The 19,077-nt window shown below is 37.2% G+C and overlaps 1 protein-coding gene across 4 annotated transcripts in view; it reads left to right on the forward strand.

The window, feature by feature from the left end:
• Positions 1–19,077, forward strand: part of mgaa (MAX dimerization protein MGA a) — an 89,821-nt gene that overhangs the window by 36,420 nt on the left and 34,324 nt on the right. For 3 of the 4 annotated variants that reach the window (XM_051919710.1, XM_051919707.1, XM_051919708.1), the window contains 8 exons: positions 1,861–1,977; positions 2,869–3,584; positions 4,024–4,348; positions 10,189–10,388; positions 10,827–10,934; positions 12,826–12,868; positions 15,914–16,476; positions 18,611–18,926. In XM_051919710.1, the coding sequence (XP_051775670.1) occupies positions 1,861–1,977; positions 2,869–3,584; positions 4,024–4,348; positions 10,189–10,388; positions 10,827–10,934; positions 12,826–12,868; positions 15,914–16,476; positions 18,611–18,926 (2,388 nt within the window). The remainder of the gene's footprint in view (positions 1–1,860; positions 1,978–2,868; positions 3,585–4,023; positions 4,349–10,188; positions 10,389–10,826; positions 10,935–12,825; positions 12,869–15,913; positions 16,477–18,610; positions 18,927–19,077) is intronic. The other variant, XM_051919709.1, reaches the window with a different exon arrangement.

A 19,077-nucleotide genomic window follows, 5' to 3' on the forward strand; every position in this document is an offset into this window, starting at 1 on the left:
CAAAGTTGATGGAGGATTACAGCTATAATTTCTGCCAAAGGTGGCTCTTTCACATACTTATTCTGGGAATTAATACATAGCATAGGAGAGGAGAGGAAGTATTCTAATTGGATGGAAAGTTTGCTTTAAAGATTTTAGATATTTAGTTTGAACACCTCACTTTATAGAGAATCATGTAAATCTTGATGCTAGGTGAATGTGTCAGGGCAGCTCCCTAAAACAGTGCACTTTCCAGTTTAATATTTATTCCAGAGTTTAATACACTAACTTTATTTTACTCTTAAGAGGTTTTTGTGCTTGTTTTTAAAATAAAAATAAACATAATTATTTTGTATGTATTTTGTGTTATTGAGCAACAGTATTGATTACGTCTCAAAGGAAAGAGTGTTTACTTGCATAAATTTAAGTTAACATGAACTGGCAGCTGATCATAAAGAACAGTGCAAAAAATCAGTGACATGCTTGTTTTTCTTATGGTGTAAGAGGAGCAAATTCTTGCTTTTGATCTGTCTCGGTCACTCCGATATATAGCAGCATAAGAAAGAGACCTGTACTGTTCTGTGCTCTTGCCATACTTTATCCACATCATCCTTAGAAGAGCTGAGATTATTCCTCCCTGTGTTCTTTCTGCTTCTAATTAATCATTAAATATGAAAGGCAAAAGAAATAAAGATGCCCACCTCCATGTATTCTTTTTCTTTCACACTCACTTGCTGCATGTAGTGGCGTGAGAGAATGCAACAAAAGTGCTTCCTGTGCTTTTTCTCATTCACAGTATTTTAAAAATAAGTACTCTCTTTCAGTACTGTTTAGCCTATTATGCAGTTGCCCAAGAAAGAGGAAGATATGTATACACATGTACATACATATTGTATAAGTCAAACTCTTTAAGTGCAATTTAAAGGAGCTGTCAAAGGAAATAACCATATGTAATTTTCCCATTATATGAGATGCTGAGAAAAGCATTCCTTGTGTAAAGCAAGGTTCTACTGTATTTAATGTTTTATAATCTATCATTGAAGACCTGAATATGTTGTTATACATTATATGACTGCAAGTTTGGGTGATACATAAAATAATTCATGGCTGTCATAGGTGGTCTGTGGCATTGGGCAAATTTTAAATGAATAAGCACACCCCAAAAAGTGCAGGCTCCAATCAGGGAACACAGGTGTGTGCGAGTGCATTTCTTTTCGCGATTAATTGAGTTGCTGGCTGATTGCACTGCACATGTGTGGAGGTAGGCAGATTAGTCAGGCACCTCAATTGTGCCCCAGAGGAAGTGGTTCATTGCACCAGTTAAAGAAAGGAGAGAAGCAAGGTTAGGCAGCTCCTCGGCTATGAGGTCCAGTTTGGGAAAAGCTGAGGAGACATCCGTTTTAAAGGAACGGACTGCATTTTAAAAGATATTGCCTGCCCGTGTATTTTACTTTGATTTTAAAAGAATATTTATTGGATTGGTTAATCTCCACCAGCACTTTGTTTTATTGGGTTATTTATTTATAATGGATACAACAGGGCACTTCAATTTGGACACTTTGATTTTGTTTGTAATAAAAAAGTAATCACTTTGCACCTACCTCTTGTCTGGAATGTATGCATCCTCATCTGCCTGGTTCATCTGGTTTATGGTATTGAGGGTGGCAGGTTCAAGAGACTTCCATGCAGGAGTGGGAGCATGGAGCCAACCTGGATTGTCACAAAGGCAGCTAGTCATCAATACTGTCTATTAAAAGGTTTAAGAGTATTTGTTCTTTAAATCTTTAACTGTTTTATTGTTTATTAGTTAATATGTAAATATATGTGTTTTGTTTTACTTATTTGGGTTTTAACATTTAGTATGGTTGATTTTTTTCACAGCAGATGGAAACATTCCTTTCATCTCTAGGACAGGGAAAACAAATGATTTCACCAAAATCAAAGGATGGAGAGAAAAATTTAATTTGAATACAGAGTGTGCATCCTCTAAAAGTGAGGGTAAGGTTTCAGTTTGTAAAATATAATTGATGAAGATAGAAATTTTATTTATGTAGATGCATACATTTGGTGTTTGTTGGTTATATCAGCCATATTAAAGGAACGTTCCACCCAAAAAGTTATTTTTTATATGTTGGATTCTATTATATAAAACTTTCTGCATGAAAACATGAGATTAAAAATTTTTCGCTGACACCACAACAAATTACATGGGATAACGTATATTAAAAATATTTTTGTGTGGACTATTTCTTTAAACAATAACAATATTACCATTAAACAGAAATAATTTACTTGATATGTTTTGTATAAAAATAAATAAATAACAAATACTTTAATATGGAAAGATCCGATCACCATTATTATGTAGCTTTACATCTCTTGTTTATTTGAAATGAGCGCTCTTTAATCAAAATGTGAATCATTGTCACTGTTTACAGCAGTGTTTTGTTTGTTTGTTGGCATCTTCAACATTATGAAGAAGAACTGGAGCATTGCTCAGAAATTTTGAACTGTAATAGTGGACAATATCTAATACAGACAGCTAAGTAAATTCTTAAAATCAAAAATGTTACTTGAGGTTTAGCATTCTTACTAATAAGATAATGACAGAAACTGAAGAAGTTACACAAATGAATCATGCTTTGTAAGTTTCTAGGTCAATTGATTTATACCAGAAATCCTTTCAAGTTCTTTGTTAGTTCATTAAATGACCAGTAATCTATATTCATTTAGATGACATACACTTTTTGTCATTAAGTGGTAGTGTTTACATTTATTTTTTTTTTTTTTTTTGAGAAAACGTTACAAAAGAACATTGGCTGTATTATCTAGTTAAAGGAGTTGATTTTATTGAGAGTAACTTTATTATTATTATTTTATTTTTTAAAGGCCCTAGCTGCACTGAAGCTATTTTAAAAAATCGTTCTGCCTTCTGTAGTGACGTGTTGGATGAATACCTGGAGAATGAAGGCAAACTAATAGATGAACGTGCTGCCAGCTTTTCTCCTGCTGTTGCTTCTTCACAAGTTGTCTACCAACTTCCCACCAAAAGTACAAGTTATGTGCTCACTCTGGACAGTGTTCTTAAAAAACAGGCACCTCCCTCACCCTTTCCAAGCTTAACATTTAAACCAATTCCTGCCTTACCCAAGAAACTAAAGCCAATGCCAACACACACAATTACATCTAAGGTAGTTGCCTCAAAATCAGCCATAAAAAGAAAAAAATTTTCCCATCTTCACTCTAAGCCTGGGCCCAAGTCCTCTGTTAATAGAAAACTTCCAGGACCCCACAGGCGTTCTAAGCCTGGACCAAAGCCTAAACAAATACAAATAGCCCCTCTCTCTATGTCACCACCTCCTGAGGTTATTAAATCTGCCTTGAGTGACAATTTGGATATGGTAGAAAATATTGATGTTGTGTACTCAAAGCAGGATGAAAATATTTCAGAAAAGGCAAGTGTGAGTCCCCGTAGTGTGGGACTTGCAAAATCTGTAGTGAAGCTTATGGATCTTGAGGATGGAGCACGGTGGGAAGGGAAGACACGTACCTTTATCACTGAGGAGCGTGCTGAAGTTGCTCTTAGCTCACTTCTCACAGCTCAGGTAAGCCACATTAGAAGAAAATACCAATAATTGATGCATTATTGGCTTCTGAAACAATATTTAATTATATGTAATACATTTTACAAGTAGTAGTCATTCTGATTGTGATCAAGAAATCTGAGTAACACTTTTTTCATTTTGTTTTGGAAACTTTGTTTTTTTGTTCACATATTGCAGTTGCTAGCATTTGTACAGTTTCTATCAAAGAGTGATTGGTAATATGTAATATGTATGTAATGTTTAACAATTACAAATGCAAATTTTGTTTTGTAAGTAATCGATTTCTATAACAATTGGTCACATGTTCTCATCAACAGCATTCTTAATCACATTTATTTAGCCTGTTAAGTGGTAAAATATTAATTTAAATTGCCTGACCCAACACTGTACATTCAAAGCATTATTAGTAACATTTAATGTCTTGAACTTTCCTACACAGGGAACACTGAAAAGTAAACCGTCCTGCAAAATCACCAAACGGCGTACCCCTCCTTGTCTGAATGATTACTGTCGGTTGGGCTGTGTGTGCGCCAGCCTTGCACAGGAGAGGAAGAGCTATACTCACTGCCGCAAACCTGAATGCATGTTTGGCTGTACATGTCTGAAAAGGAAAGTGGTACTGGTTAAAACTGTTTCAAAGCGGAAGAAGTTGGTCAATACAGCCATCCGTGAAAATCTTATTTTCTATGGTGCTCTTGGGGAGGAACAACAGACAGAGCCTGAAACTAAACCTAAAAAGAAGAAAAAGAGACGAATTGAATATGGTTAGTGCTTGAATAAATTTGGAAGTTATTTCTTTTGTTATACTTGAAACTTGTTTTTCTTATAATTATTTTACCTTGTCTTATGGGAGGGATGGAGGGTGTAGGTGGAGGGCTTATGGGCAATTTCTTAAAAAAAAAAAGAGAATACATTTTGTTATATTGCATCTGACTTGGAGAATTAAAGAAGGAATATGTCTTACACTGCTTCATTTAGTGTGCACTCCAATTTATAGAAGGTTTTTTCAGTCATCAAAGCAAGTGGAGAAAAAAAAAAAAAACAACATGGCGTGCCTGCAGAACAAGTTATTTCTACCTTTGTCTACTTGTTAAATCAGGAGTTTAAAAACTATTTAGACAACTAGCCTTTAACCACTTGTGGTGGAACACTGCCATATTTTACAGTTGTTTGTGTATGTTGCAATAATCTCACAAATTAGTAAAAAAAAACAAAAAAACATTTCTTTTCCATACCCAAAGATGTTGTCTTTCAAATAAATTATAATTTTCCACATTGTCTTTAATTAGTACAATGTGTGATTTGCACACACATGCTGAGGTGAGGAGCGTGTCACGGCTGAGTGAATCTGCTTTTGTCAAAGATCCCACCTATGTCCCGTCACATACAGTGAAAGACTCGTTGCTATTGGATAGCAGAGTTTCACACCTTTTCAATGATGTATAGTTGTCTATGATTGGTCACTTGTACTAAATGTTACAGCTGTGTGTAAAAGACAGGAAATGTATTGCGTATGTGACAGCTAATTTTTACACACCTTTACATGTTGTTATGCAGAAGCTTCTGTGAGGTTACATGTGGATTGTTTAGTTGATGTGCAGTAAGAATTGAACTTTGTCTTAGGGAAAAGTCTTCAAAAAAGAAAACATGGTTGAGGAAGCCCTAGAAAATTTACAGAGTAGTAGTAACATGGAATAGTAAGACCTTGAGTCATAGTTTTAACTCTGTTAGGAGTGACGCAGTTGCTGAAGGACTCGATGCTATTCTTGATTTGTAAGTACTGCTTATATAAGTGTCATGGGTTCAATTACCATATTCAGACGAACCTTTCTTCTCCACATTCTCCTTGTGCTAGTTTTCTGAGCTGTGCTCTTCCACTTTCAACATTTTGCAAACCCACTAGATGTTTCACATGAGTCCTTTGAATGAAAGTCACTGGCTGTGCAAACTGTCATGGGGGACCACTCATCAGTTGAAGATATTTGTAGCATGCCATACCACAATACTTTTTTTTTTTTAAAGACATGGTGTAATAGACCCCTCCACTGAAGGAATACACCATGTCCCCCCCCATCACTTCACCACCCCAATCGCCTAAAAGATCATAATATGTAAATATTAGTGTTATAATATGCATGTGCACTAAGAAATATTAAATATCTAAGTTATTTTGGCTTTACAAATAAATAAAGCATAAATGTTTAAACACTGCATTTGTCTGGTGGTCTGTCGATTGGAGCTGCAGATGTACTAATCATTTAGCTGTTTTTCTTCACTGAACTGATGTTACAAACACCGCACTGTTGCAGGTTTGCAGTTTTCATAGGCACCACAACTTTTATTAGCTCATACAATGAATAACTTATCCTGGACTGATGCAGGTTGTCGCCACTGTTACAGCATTAAGAATGTGAATTTATGTCCAGTATAATAAATCAAAACAATGTTAAAACTTGACTTGTTTAAAAGAGGTCCACTTGCCTAATCATTTGGCATATTTATTTGTGTGTTAGAGGAAACAAAGTATTGTTCACAAATTTTCACACTCTGGGGTTTTCCGCTTCTAACCCTTGCGAATGTGAAGGAGTTACTAGTGTATATGTGTATACTAGGGGGCTCCGCCCCCTGCTCGCTTCGCTCGCCAACCCCTGGCGTTGGGGCATGATAAAGAGTGAGATGTATGAATTAGATATAGAATAGTGTGCAGGTTTGGATGATGCCTATATAAATACAAAATAGAGTGTTTGGCATAGAGTAATGTTTTATTGGAATATTTCTCTGTATACAACATTAGTAGTAAAGATGGTGTCTTGTCTTTGAATGAGTCTTCCTTGGCATGGATCATTTTTAACTTTAAGTTTAATGTGAGATGAACGTCGAACACATGAGAAGGCAACATAAAGTTGTCCATGTCCAAAAAACGGGTTCAGAGAGGTAGATGCCAACTTTGTCCATGGTTTGTCCTTGTGATTTGTTGATGGTCATGGCAAATGCAGGTTTAATGGGGAACTGTCGGTGTTTCAATGTAAAAGGTAAATCCAGGTCAGAACTCATAAGGTCAATTCCAAGAATGAGAACAGTATTGTTAGCATGTGAATCTGAAAGAACTGTTGCTTGAATAACATCGTGTGTTATGGTGTTGACGACTAACCGTGTGCCATTGCATAAACCCTGTTTAGTGTTAAGGTTTCCTAATAGCATGATTATTGTTCCGTTTTTAAGGGTAAGGTTGTGTTGTGGTCATCCGTCCGGGTTAATAGTGTTCAAATATTCTAAGGGGAAATTCAGATGTTCATTGTCGTCATCAGAGTCAACTTTGTCAGAGCTTAGAAAGAGCCGTGTCTCTCAAGGAAGTAATGAAATGACCTGGTTAATAATGTGATTAACATTAATATTTTTTGGACATAATATAGTGCGTTGTGTTAACCACATATGCGAAAGCAGTATGGGCCATTGCCTTTTGGTGTCCTGTTATGTTCTCCGGTAGATGGAAAAGCAAATGAACTATTGTAGGATCTAATGCAGTTCATAAAGTTTTTACTTTCAGGCACATCCTTAGTTAGAAGCTTCTGTAGATATTCAGGATATGAATGTAAAGGAGGCTTTCTAATCTGCCCCTTTTGACAACAACGTGTAAATTCATTATTTGTATTGCCAGTTGTTTTTTCTGTGAAGTTAAGTGAATGACAATGATTGCAAATGACATTCATTAATCCCAATGAATTTTCCTCAATAGTGGACTCATTATTGAAAGCGTTGTCAGCCAACTGGCGTAAGCGTTTAGCAGACGTCTGGCGTTGATGTCTGCAACGGGCATGTTTTGCTTGTGGCGTTTGAGTGCCGCGTTGTTGCATGTCCATTATTTGTGACGCGCTATTTTTGATTTTTAATTGATTCGCCTCCGCTTTGCGCAAAGTCTGTTTCACTCTACGTCGTGCATTGTTTGTATCATGCCTTGTCCGTTTTTGTATGTCGGTCAGTTGAGCTTTCTGCTTTTTGAGTCCCGCTTGCTTGTTTTCTGGCCGGTCATACGCGCGTTGCTTTGCTCCCTTTTTTGTATGTCTGAGTCGCGAGCTCTTTCTTTTGAAATCGTGCTTGTTTCGATGCAGCACTTTGAGACGCGTACTGTATGCATCTACGTTTAATGTGTCTGTTCATTTGGGCACGTCTCTGTAACGGGGTTACTCGAGCTTTGAATTTTTTGATCCGAGACATTTTTTCTCACGTATTTTCCGAAGCGCGTTGTATGCGCCGCCGTGTATTGTTTTGGTTTCATCCGTGTTCGTGTGTTTGGTCCCGTTATCCGATCCGAATCGTTTTGTACCCGTGACCGTGTATGCATGACTTGTTTGTTCCTCAGCGTGCGAAATATGTATAAGTAATAAGGAGGATCACACTCACTGTTAATATGGAGCCTTTTCTCCAGTTGAACGGTTAATAGTGCTTTATTTTAATGAGATCCACCTATGCTGCCTAGTGTGAAGGTTTTGAGATGACGTATGTTTAATATGGACGTTTCCTTTAGATATGTGGCTTTGGGTGTCACTTCTTATTGATTTGGGGGGGGGGGGGGGGTGTGTGGGGGAGGATTGTTGTTGCGCGCGCGTCTTCTTTCGTTTTGTGTTCCAGGGGCTTGTTGAATCCCCCTCTTTGTGTGTGTCCCGTCTGTTGCTTGTAGGGTGTGTGGGGTGGTTTTGTGTTCTTTTTTTTTGTGTTCCAGGGGCTTGTTAAATCCCCCTCTTGGTGTGTATCCCGTCCGGTGCCTGTAGGGGGGGGAGCCTTGCCGTTGTGCGCGAGCGTCTTCTTTTTTTTTGTGTGCTAGTTTCGTGTGCAATGGGTTTCGTGCGGTGCCTGCCTTTGACTACATTTTTCTTTGCCTTTTCCCTTTTTCTGTGCTTGCGGCGTCTCATTTCTTTGTCCTCTTGTTTCTTTGCTCACTCCTTTTTTCTGTGGTCTTGTCCGCCTCTCGCGGCCCCTCATCCGCCCCTCGCGGCCCTTTCTTGCGCCTGCGCAGTACGTCTTTTTGCAGCTACGGCCCATGGCCGGATGTGCCTGCGTCCATCATCCGGTTTAGCATTCTCGGTTAGTAATATGGATATAAAATACACATACACACTTTTTTTTTTTTCTTCTCATAAAAGTATACAGTAATCCCTCCTCCATCGCGGGGGTTGCATTCCAGAGCCACCCGCGAAATAAGAAAATCCGCAAAGTAGAAACCATATGTTTATATGGTTATTTTTATATTGTCATGCTTGGGTCACAGATTTGCGCAGAAACACAGGAGGTTGTAGAGAGACAGGAACGTTATTCAAACACTGCAAACAAACATTTGTCTCTTTTTCAAAAGTTTAAACTGTGCTCCATGACAAGACAGAGATGACAGTTCTGTCTCACAATTAAAAGAATGCAAACATATCTTCCTCTTCAAAGGAGTGCGCGTCAGGAGCACAGGCTGTCAGAAACAGAGAGGAAAGCAAACAAATCAATAGGGCTGTTTGGCTTTTAAGTATGCGAAGCACCGCCGGTACAAAGCTGTTGAAGGTGGCAGCTCACACCCCCTCCGTCAGGAGCAGGGTGAGAGAGAGAGACAGAGAAAAACAAAACAGTGAAAAATCGATACGTGCCCTTTGAGCTTTTAAGTATGTGAAGCACCGTGCAGCATGTCGCTTCACGAAGCAGCTGCACACAGAAGGTAGCAACGTGAAGATAATCTTTCAGCATTTTTAGACAAGCGTCCGTATCGTCTAGGTGTGCGAACAGCCCCCCTGCTCACACCCCCTACGTCAGGATCAGAGAAAGTCAGCGCAAGAGAGACAGAGAAAAGTAAGTTGGGTAGCTTCTCAGCCATCTGCCAATAGCGTCCCTTGTATGAAATCAACTGGGCAAACCAACTGAGGAAGCATGTACCAGAAATTAAAAGACCCATTGTCCTCAGAAATCCACGAACCAGCAAAAAATCCGCGATATATATTTAAATATGCTTACATATAAAATCCGCGATAGAGTGAAGCCGCGAAAGGCGAAGCGTGATATAGCAAGGGATCACTGTAACTGTAAATACAATAGTTATATTGAGAGATTGTTTTGGTGCAAAAGTTTAAGTGTCTCCAAACAGATATGACCTCTAAATTTGGTACAATGATAGCTGACAGATTGGGGCACAAAAGAAAATTGATTCCAGGGTTGTCCATCATCAGTTGTGTTGGTCATGTACTATAAAATCTAGTTTTTTGGGGGGGCCGGGGGAGAAACTCCATGAAGTATGCACATTTTTTTTTTTTAATTAGTTGGTATTTGTTTAAACAAAAGTTTTTAATCTTGCAAATACTTTCTTTTAAAAGAAAAATTTGGACTGTTGTACTCGCTGCTGTTCAGCCATTTGCAGCTCCTTTATTACATAAACCAAGTAATGACTGTTTATTTCTGGGTATGTAATTTAGATGCAGTAATGCCAGAAACTCCTCAGTTGGTTCTCTTAAAATGGCTGGCCTCATACCTTCCTTTATTACAGTGACCTCTTTTCTCCTACATGTATGCTTAAAATTCCTTGTATGAAAAAATGGATTTTGTTTGTTGAATAAGACATTTATTTTCCTTTCAGCAATCTCAGAACCTGAACCAGAGCCTGAACCAGTGCCCCGAGTTCTCAGCCTTTGGAACCGCCAGGAAGAAGAGATTGATCCAGAACCAGTGTTTGTTCCAGAATCTTCACCTGTATTACCACCAACATCTCCTCCTCTGTCACCCAAAATCAAGAGGGTGAAGTATGCCAGTGGAAGAGGTTATACTCAGAGTCCACCAGTATGTAACACTTGTTACGTTAACTCTGTTTTTTTATGTTTGTTTACCAGTCAGGATTGTACCAGTTAGTAAGCATAAATTAACTCTTTCATACTTTTGCTGCCTACAACTGGTTCCTGTCTTGACTTACTTGGTTCTCAGTTACTTTACTACTACTTAAGACCATTTAAACATCCTCTGAAAATAAATCGATGGGTCTAATTTTAGTTTAATTTAAATCATACACAGTTGCAAGTGAAGTAAACTTCTATCCAAATGTCCAGATGTTAAGATTCCAGAATTCCTGTTAAACTAACTTAAACTTTTGTTTCATTTGAATTTTTTTAAATGGAAAGTACAAGTTCATTGTTTTAAGTTTGTGGGGTTCTCCTTTTTTTGGGGAGGCTGTTTAATTTGAATTTTAGTTTTCTTTATTAGTAAAACTAATTTTGCATTTAGATTAAAGATGAAGACAAAGATCCAGTGTATTTATACTTTGAGAGCCTTATGACCTGTGCCAGAGTTCGAGGATACAGCAAAACTTCTCCAAAACCATGTAGCAGTATGGTAAGATTAATTTGTGCATATCCACTATTTTGTGGGGGCGGGAGGGACTGCATGATATAAGCCTGAAAGTGCACGCACACACGTGTACAGTGGAACCTCGGGTCATGACTGTAATTCGTTCCTAAACTCTGGTCGTAACCCGATTTGGTCGTAACACGAAGTAAATTCCCCCATAGGATTGAATGTAAATACAATTAATCCATCCAGACCGTACAAACTTTATGTACATATATTTTTTAAACATTTTTAAGCACGAAAATAGTTAATCATACCATAGAATGCACAGCGTAATAGTAAACTAAATGTAAAAACATTGAATAACACTGAGAAAACCTTGAACAGATAAAACTAGCATTGCAAGAATTCACGGTATAGCCTTACGAACCACTTGCTGTAAACGCTTTTTTTTAATGAGTTTTAAGCACAGGGAAAAAAATGAACATTTGAAAAATCCATAATACAAAAACTAACCATAAACTAACCTTGCATGAGTTGAGTTCTGGCATGAAGGAAGTGAGGAGGAACTGGGTGGAGAGGAGATTACAATTTTGATGTAAAGTCTGTGACAATGCGGGTTTGCTGCATGCTCCCATCTCGCTTCTGGGAGCCCTTAAACCCGTCACCGTTGGTAATGTTACCGATGAGCACGACAGTGAGGCACTACAATGGAGTAATCGGATGGTGCAAAAAGTGGCAAGTGCTTTTATTAAAATCAACAAAACAACAAGCAAAAACAAAGTCAAAATTAAAGTGCAGTGCTTTCAGAATCCTTCAATAAATAAATGATCCCATAAAAACAGAACTGAAGTGGAGGTTAAAATCCAATAGAAAAAAGTAATTCATTAAATACAACGAGGTTAAAACAATGCTGAAAGCAGTCTCTTTAAAAACAAGCCCAGTGCATTCTTTAACTGCCTTCTCGGCCTGTCTCTCTCACGCTCTCTCTCTTGCTCGCTCGCTGCACAGGGAATGCACAGGGAAAGACTGAACACGTGTGAAGATCATCGGCATGTACAAACCGGAAGGAAACTGGCTTATTCGTCACCCGAGTGTGTGGTCGTGAACAGATGCAAAAGTTTGGCAAACTTTTTTGGTCGTAACCTGATTTGTACGTTTTCAGAGACGTTCGTGACCCAAGGTTCCACTGTATATGGTTGTAAAATTTATAATTGTGATCAGCTGCAAACTGTCACTTGATTAATCACATTTATCTAACATAGTTCATCAGTGTCCAGTAGTTCCCTTGTGAATGTGACTGCTATACAACTTCTTAGAGGCTCAGATTGCAAAGATTTGTGCCTTTTACATAATTTTTTAATATGTCACACAGCTGGAAATGGACTTACCATTGTGTGTCTATTTTAATATATACACACACACACACACACACACACACACACACACACACACACACACATACATATATATATATATATATATATATATATATATATATAAATAAATATATGTGTACGCCTGATGAGCCCACAATGAGGGCGAAACACGTGTCGCATACTCTTTGTATTTATTTGACAGTAAACTATTTCAACCATATATATATATATATATATGTATATGTATGTATGTATGTATGTATATATATATATGTATATGTATGTATGTATGTATATATATATATGTATATGTATGTATGTATATATATATATATGTATATGTATGTATGTATGTATGTATATGTATATGTATGTATGTATATATATGTATATATGTGTATATATGTGTGTGTGTGTGTATATGTATGTATATAATTTGTACAGTGTGTTGAATTTCAGTTTTAGTTAGTAACTTAAATATTATACCATTTTTTGTTTGTTTAAATGTTTTTATTTTAATATCCATTTAGCAGTTTTTTCCCTTTCTCATTTTTCAGCAGGGAGACATTCTGCAGAACATTATTACACAAGATGTTCAAGGTAAGAATTTCTTAGTGGTGCTTTTGACTTTGATGTTATTAGGAAGCTCACTGAAGTTACAGACCCCAGCAGGAAATGCCAAAGAAGCGAATAGTAAATAGCTTGAACTAAATATTCCTCTTGCATTGAAATGCATTTATTAATTTTAGAAATTGTTTTTTGCTTAATATACGCAATATTTAGATCAAGGGACTGAAGCTTTAGTTAATATGCATATTTTCTTCCTATGCACCTTAACATCTGATTTGTAAAGAAAAACTTTAATTGCTATTATTATTAGGTAGAATACATTTGTCATGCATTTACGTAGTGTTGCAGATCAGTAAAGTATTGATGGTTTTTAGTAAATGCTGCATTTTGCTACTATTCCCTGTAGATCTAGCATTTATAATAATATGGTACCTGCAGTAAAGACCTAAATCATGTTATATAAAGGGCTTCCTTTTTTTGAATAGTTGTACTACATGTAGCGACCCCGGCTGAATGATGGTCAACTCTCAGACTGATGGTTTATGAATGTTTATTTTCGTTTCCGTAACCTTGTTTCATAAACACACCGTAAGAGCTATAAAAGGCAAAGTACAAATAAAAGGCATATAAATAACTTAACATAAACATTCGTAACATTTGTTTTACATATAACAGAGAAATTAATACCTTGTTCACTTTTCAGCGAGGTGCTTGTTTGTTAACTCCATATGTCGCCATTTTCCTTTCCTATTCCCGGCAAACTGCACAATTAATTATGCAAACCAGGAAACTCAATAACTTATCAAAATAAAAGTCACGCAAATGCTGCGATTCAAGCCCTGCTGAAGTATCATGTGTCCTTTACACTACAGTAGTGACCTAAATGTATTCACAGCTCATCAAGTAGTAGCAATTGTTAATAGACTGTAGACGCATTACAAAACAAGTTAATACTTCTTTTCCGCTACTTATCTGGGACCTGGTTAGTTTTTTGTTAGCAACCAGGAATTAAATAATTAGGTTAGTTTCTGCTCTGTATATGGTCATGTGTCTGCCTGGTAATGTTTATACTTAACAAAATAGCTACAGCTATATCATCATTCAGGTGGCAGATGCCTGTTCTCAATTCATTTTTATTTTTTACCATGCACTGTTTGTGAACACTTTCTCACTTTGCTGTGATTGCTTTTTGTAAAATACTTAATTTTTATTCAAAATAATGAGTCTAATTGAGAGCTAATATAGTTCAGCTACTTAGTGACAAATATTCAGTGAACGTACAAAGCATGGCTCTATAATTAAAGCACTTTGCTTTGAGGGAGATTTCAAATAAATTAAGCAGTAATAATGCAGTGTGAGACCATGCCAAGAATAAACTATAAATGTTTTTTTTTTTGATTTTTAACGTTTGTACTATGTTTACTGTATGGAGAAATAAAGAAACATCCATCTCTTTTATTTGATGTTATCAGTCAGCAATCTTTCATCCTTATTCTGGTCTTTGATGCTAGAGGAAAAGACGTTCACCCTTCATAGTACTGAAAGGCTTCATGACTCTATGTGCATCAGATTTTCTATTTATTACTGGAAATGTATGGGCATGAGTCAAAAATTCAATCCCATCCTTCTTTTCTGGGTATAAATGGAGCCAGTTACTGTGTGCACTTAGGACAGAGTGAGCCAAAAAAGTACCACATTTCAAATGTTTATTCTACAAAAACACTACAAGATAAATTTCTATACGACACAAGAAAGGGTATTCAAAATAGATTTTTTTCACTGTGTTTTTAAAATTATGTCTTCAAGGTGGTGGCCATCATTAGCGAAACAGTCTTCGAGGCGATTTCTGAACGCTCTCATGACTCGTTTGGCCATTTCAAGGGGACTAGTGGTGATTTTTTGTGGCGAATATCGTCCTTGAAGGCTTCAAGGTTTTGAGGTTGCTGTGTGTATACCTTTTGACTTGAGATAGTCCCACAAGAAGAAATCGCACGGGGCGAGATCAGGCAAACGTGAAGGCCACCCGACATCACTGTGCAGGGAGATCAGCTTCCCCAGAAACATCTCCCAAAAAACTTGCATGGACACACCGTATGAGCTGTTGCTCCATCCTGCTGAAACCAGGCATCCACCACATCCATTTCTTCCAGTTGGGGCTGCAAAAAAGTTCTCTAGCATTTTAATGTAACGTTCTGAAGTGATGGTGACCATTGCTCTCCCTTCCTCAAAAAACGTAAGGGTCTACAATGCCAAATTCTGCAACTGCACACCAAACTGCAACACGCTCAATGTGTAGGAGTCTCTGATGAAGTTCACAAGGGCTGGTTTCAGTCCAATAGCAAAAGATTTGCTTATTTATGTAACCATTTAAATGGAAATATGCCTCGTCGCTGCACATGATGATGACATATTGATGAGCGGTTTGCAGAATGTTCATGCATAACTCTCTACAGATCCCCCAAGTCTCTGTCAGTGAGTTCCTGCACTACCATCATTTTGTATGGATGGAAATTAAGGTCATCATGCAAAATCCTCAAAGATGTTTGAACGTCTAGGAGACTGCAAAATTGGTGCCCTTACAGCTTGGATGTTTACAGGCATTCATTCGTCCAGTCCGAGGAGAGCCTGGAGATTATCTGTTCAATGTTGTACCCATCTGTCTAAATTTAGCCACCCACTGAAGAATTGTTTTCCTGATCTGGGACGTCACTGTTTGGAGGAATATCGGAGTGCATTTGAAAGACGCGTTGTGTAGTGATGATGGATTCGTTGTTTTTGAAGAACACTTCGTCTGCGAAAACACGATCTGCACCAGACCAAGGCATGTTGGCAGCTGAAAACAAAAGGGAGCGCCTATCAAAGGACCCCCACCCTAACCCACTCGGCTGTCTCTACCTCGCGCAATGACCTTGAGAAATGTTGTGCTTCATTCTGGCTCACCCTGTATTTGTTTTTCTGTAATGGTTAGCCAAAACTCAATGATTATTATTATAATTGATCATAATGATAGATCTTTGTTTATTTTGCACACAATTTTTTTATGTTGTTTTTCTTTGTCTCGTTTTTGTATGCTAGGTGATAAAATGCGATCTCCCCAAAAGGTGAGAAATAAAAGAAACGCTTTGAATAATGCGAAGAAGACAAAATTAAATACTTCAATGCGGAGTGTCTCTAAAGAACCAAGAAAGCAGGTAGAGGTAATCTCTAACTGTAACTGGGATAGTGGACGTAGTAAAATCCTGAATACTCTGTCCCAGAAAATGAATAGTTCAGATGAAATTGAATCTTTCAGTGTTGGTGGTTACAATATTGAAATGGTGTCTCAAACAAGGAAACGTGATAGCTCTGGACTGATAATTGTATACAAAATTCGGATTACCCCTTCAGAAGGGGATGACATAGAGGCAGAAGCTACAGAGGAGTGTGAAGAGGACCAAGGGCTAATGCAAAATGAATTGAACAAGGCTTCTCAACAAGAAGAGCAGGAAATGATTGTTAAAGAGCCTCCAACTGAACAAACTGCAGAGAAGGAACTTCCTGTGAGGAAAGCGCTACCATTATACACAGGAGTGTCCCCAGCAGGCATTCTTACAGCCAAAACAAAAGATGCTGATAGTGCTCATCAAGCTGATGTTGAGGTATGTTTATCTTGAAACTCATAGTAGTAGCAGTTATAAACCATGTCAGTTTAAACTTCTGGAGGCTGTGCAATACTAGTGGTTAGTCTAATGGTCCTGTGTTTCCATAGGAGCTGCATATCTTTTAAAGTTTAATCTAAATTTTTGTAGTATGGTATTTATTGCTTGACAAATTTTTTGCTGTGTCAAGCACTTTGGTCACTGTTGCATAGACAATTAATGGATGAAACAGATTTATATAAGGAAGACTAGGGGGCTTTGCCCCCTGCTAGCTTCTCACGCCAGTCACTTTGCGTCTCTCATGCTCACGTATGTGGATTTCACTTTGACCAAACAACAAATCTTTTAATACTCACAGAAACGCCTTTTCATTGGGAAGAAACATTACTTTTCCCTGCTGGCAACACGAATTAGACAGTAGACTAGTAGACTTGTAGTCTCTGACTTAGTTTAAATCCAAACAATATTTACATGCTTATGTCATATAACCTATGTCCATATATTCAATCTCTTTTCGTTCCGTTATTTCATCGCATAATTATTTTCCGTTTGTTTGCACTAATGCAATCTTTACTATGATTTTTTTTGAGACTTTTGAAATTTAGCACTTTCATTATCTCTAACCTGCTCTGCATGTGTATCACACCAATGTTTTTGAACCTCTTTACAATGTTCTACTATGTCTTCTACTCATGGTTAAATGTTTCGGCACAAAGTCTCATCTCGCATGACTTGAAATTATCTCATATAGAAATCCAAGAAAACATCTTTGTCCGTATTTTCCAGATTAATTTCATGTAAAGTGCGATACTTTTGGATGTATGGATTTGTATCCATTATTGGCTATATAATTTCTAATATGTCCGATCATTTAACTCTTTTGATTCTTTTTTGTATGACTTATCCGTGATCATAATTATAAACCTGACCGAATTGTGTTTTCTTTGAAATTAAACTTGTAGCTTTAATTTGTTGCAGGACCACAGATTCTCATAGCATATGGTCCTGAATTGTGTAAATCTACATTTTTGAACATTGGATGATGCGAACGCAAACAGATTTTTGTAGATTCGGATATTTTTGCCTGTAGTGTTTGTGGATTTCAGTTTCACCAAATAACAAATCTTTCATTTCTCATGGATGTGCCTCTTCATTGGGAAGAAACACTACTTCTCCCTGATTGTAACACAAATTAGATGATCTACAAGTCTCTGACTTAAACTTTAAAGCTGAACAATATATCATATCGCCTATGTCCATATATTCAATCTCTTTTCGCTGTTCCGTTTTTTCACCGAGTAATGATTTATTTGTTTGCACTAATGCAATCTTTACTATCATTTTTTTGAGACTTTCCAATTTTAGTATTTTTCATTATCTCTAACCTGCTCTGCATGTGTATCGCACCAACATTTTTGAACCTGTACTCTTTGTCTTTTATTTCCGACCCCGGCGTAGTTCAATCTCTTGGCACAAAGTCTCGTCTTGCGGGACTTGAAAGTATCTCTCTGAAAAAGTCACTTCTCATCCCAGGCTTAAAAGTCTCATCTCTTCGCAGGATTTTTTTTTATTAGAATAGAATAGATAATGGAACAGCCTACTCCTTTCGCTGGCTGTATCACCTACTGTAGACTGCCAACAGCATGGAATAGTTTTATTTTGTTATTTAGCACCTCTAAGATAATTCATCTGAGATTCAGATTGAGAATACAAGTAGTATACATTTTCAGTATGATTAAGTATGCTTTTTTCTCTTTTAAGTTTTATACAGTTCTTTTCAGTTTGATAATATATTTGTTAGTTAATTTCTTAAGTCTGAATTGGTGCAGCACAATTGTGAGTGAGCCTTAAAATGAGCTGGTAGTCTGTCCAGAGTAGGTTGCTGTTCAGGGTCGGATGCTGCTAAAACTGACTCTGCCTCCCTGTGATACTGACACTGGATTAAGTGGGGTTCAGTAAATGAAATAAAAGCCGGCATAAACTATCATAATACATAATATTCTTAGCCATATGCACAGAGTAATCTTTATCTACATTTGGGGATAAATTAATATAATATTAATAACTTCTTCTTTACTGCTCTTTTGTTGATAAATGTGATTACTAACTTTTTTTTCCCAACCTGTTCTGTAAGGTCAATGGCAAATCTTATCCTCAGGCAAAGCTGCTGCTGGGTCAGATGGGTGCATTGCATCCAGCAAATCGACTGGCTGCCTACATCACAGGTAGACTGCGTCCATCCTCTTCGGATTTGTCACATCTGACTTTGTCTATGTCCAAGATGAAGGGAACTGAAAAGGAAAATTCAAAGGAAGGTGTCAATCCCAAAGAAGGTTTATCAAAACATCAGCAACTTGTATCATCCAGTACTTTGGCAGTCAATACCACAATTCCTTCAGTCAAAGCAATCAGTGGTGACAGCACTAACAAACAGCCTCAGTCAACCAAAGGTAAATCTTGTCTAATTTTGAAAACTAATATTATAGAATGTGTTATGGTTTAATCATGGGTAAAATTAACAAATACTATAATATGAAACAATCAAAAAAAGAATACACACATTTTAATTAGGATTGTTGAAATATAATATACACAAAATAA

The sequence above is a fragment of the Erpetoichthys calabaricus genome, chromosome 16, assembly GCF_900747795.2.
Source record: "Erpetoichthys calabaricus chromosome 16, fErpCal1.3, whole genome shotgun sequence".
NCBI classification, from domain to species: Eukaryota; Metazoa; Chordata; class Cladistia; order Polypteriformes; family Polypteridae; genus Erpetoichthys; species Erpetoichthys calabaricus.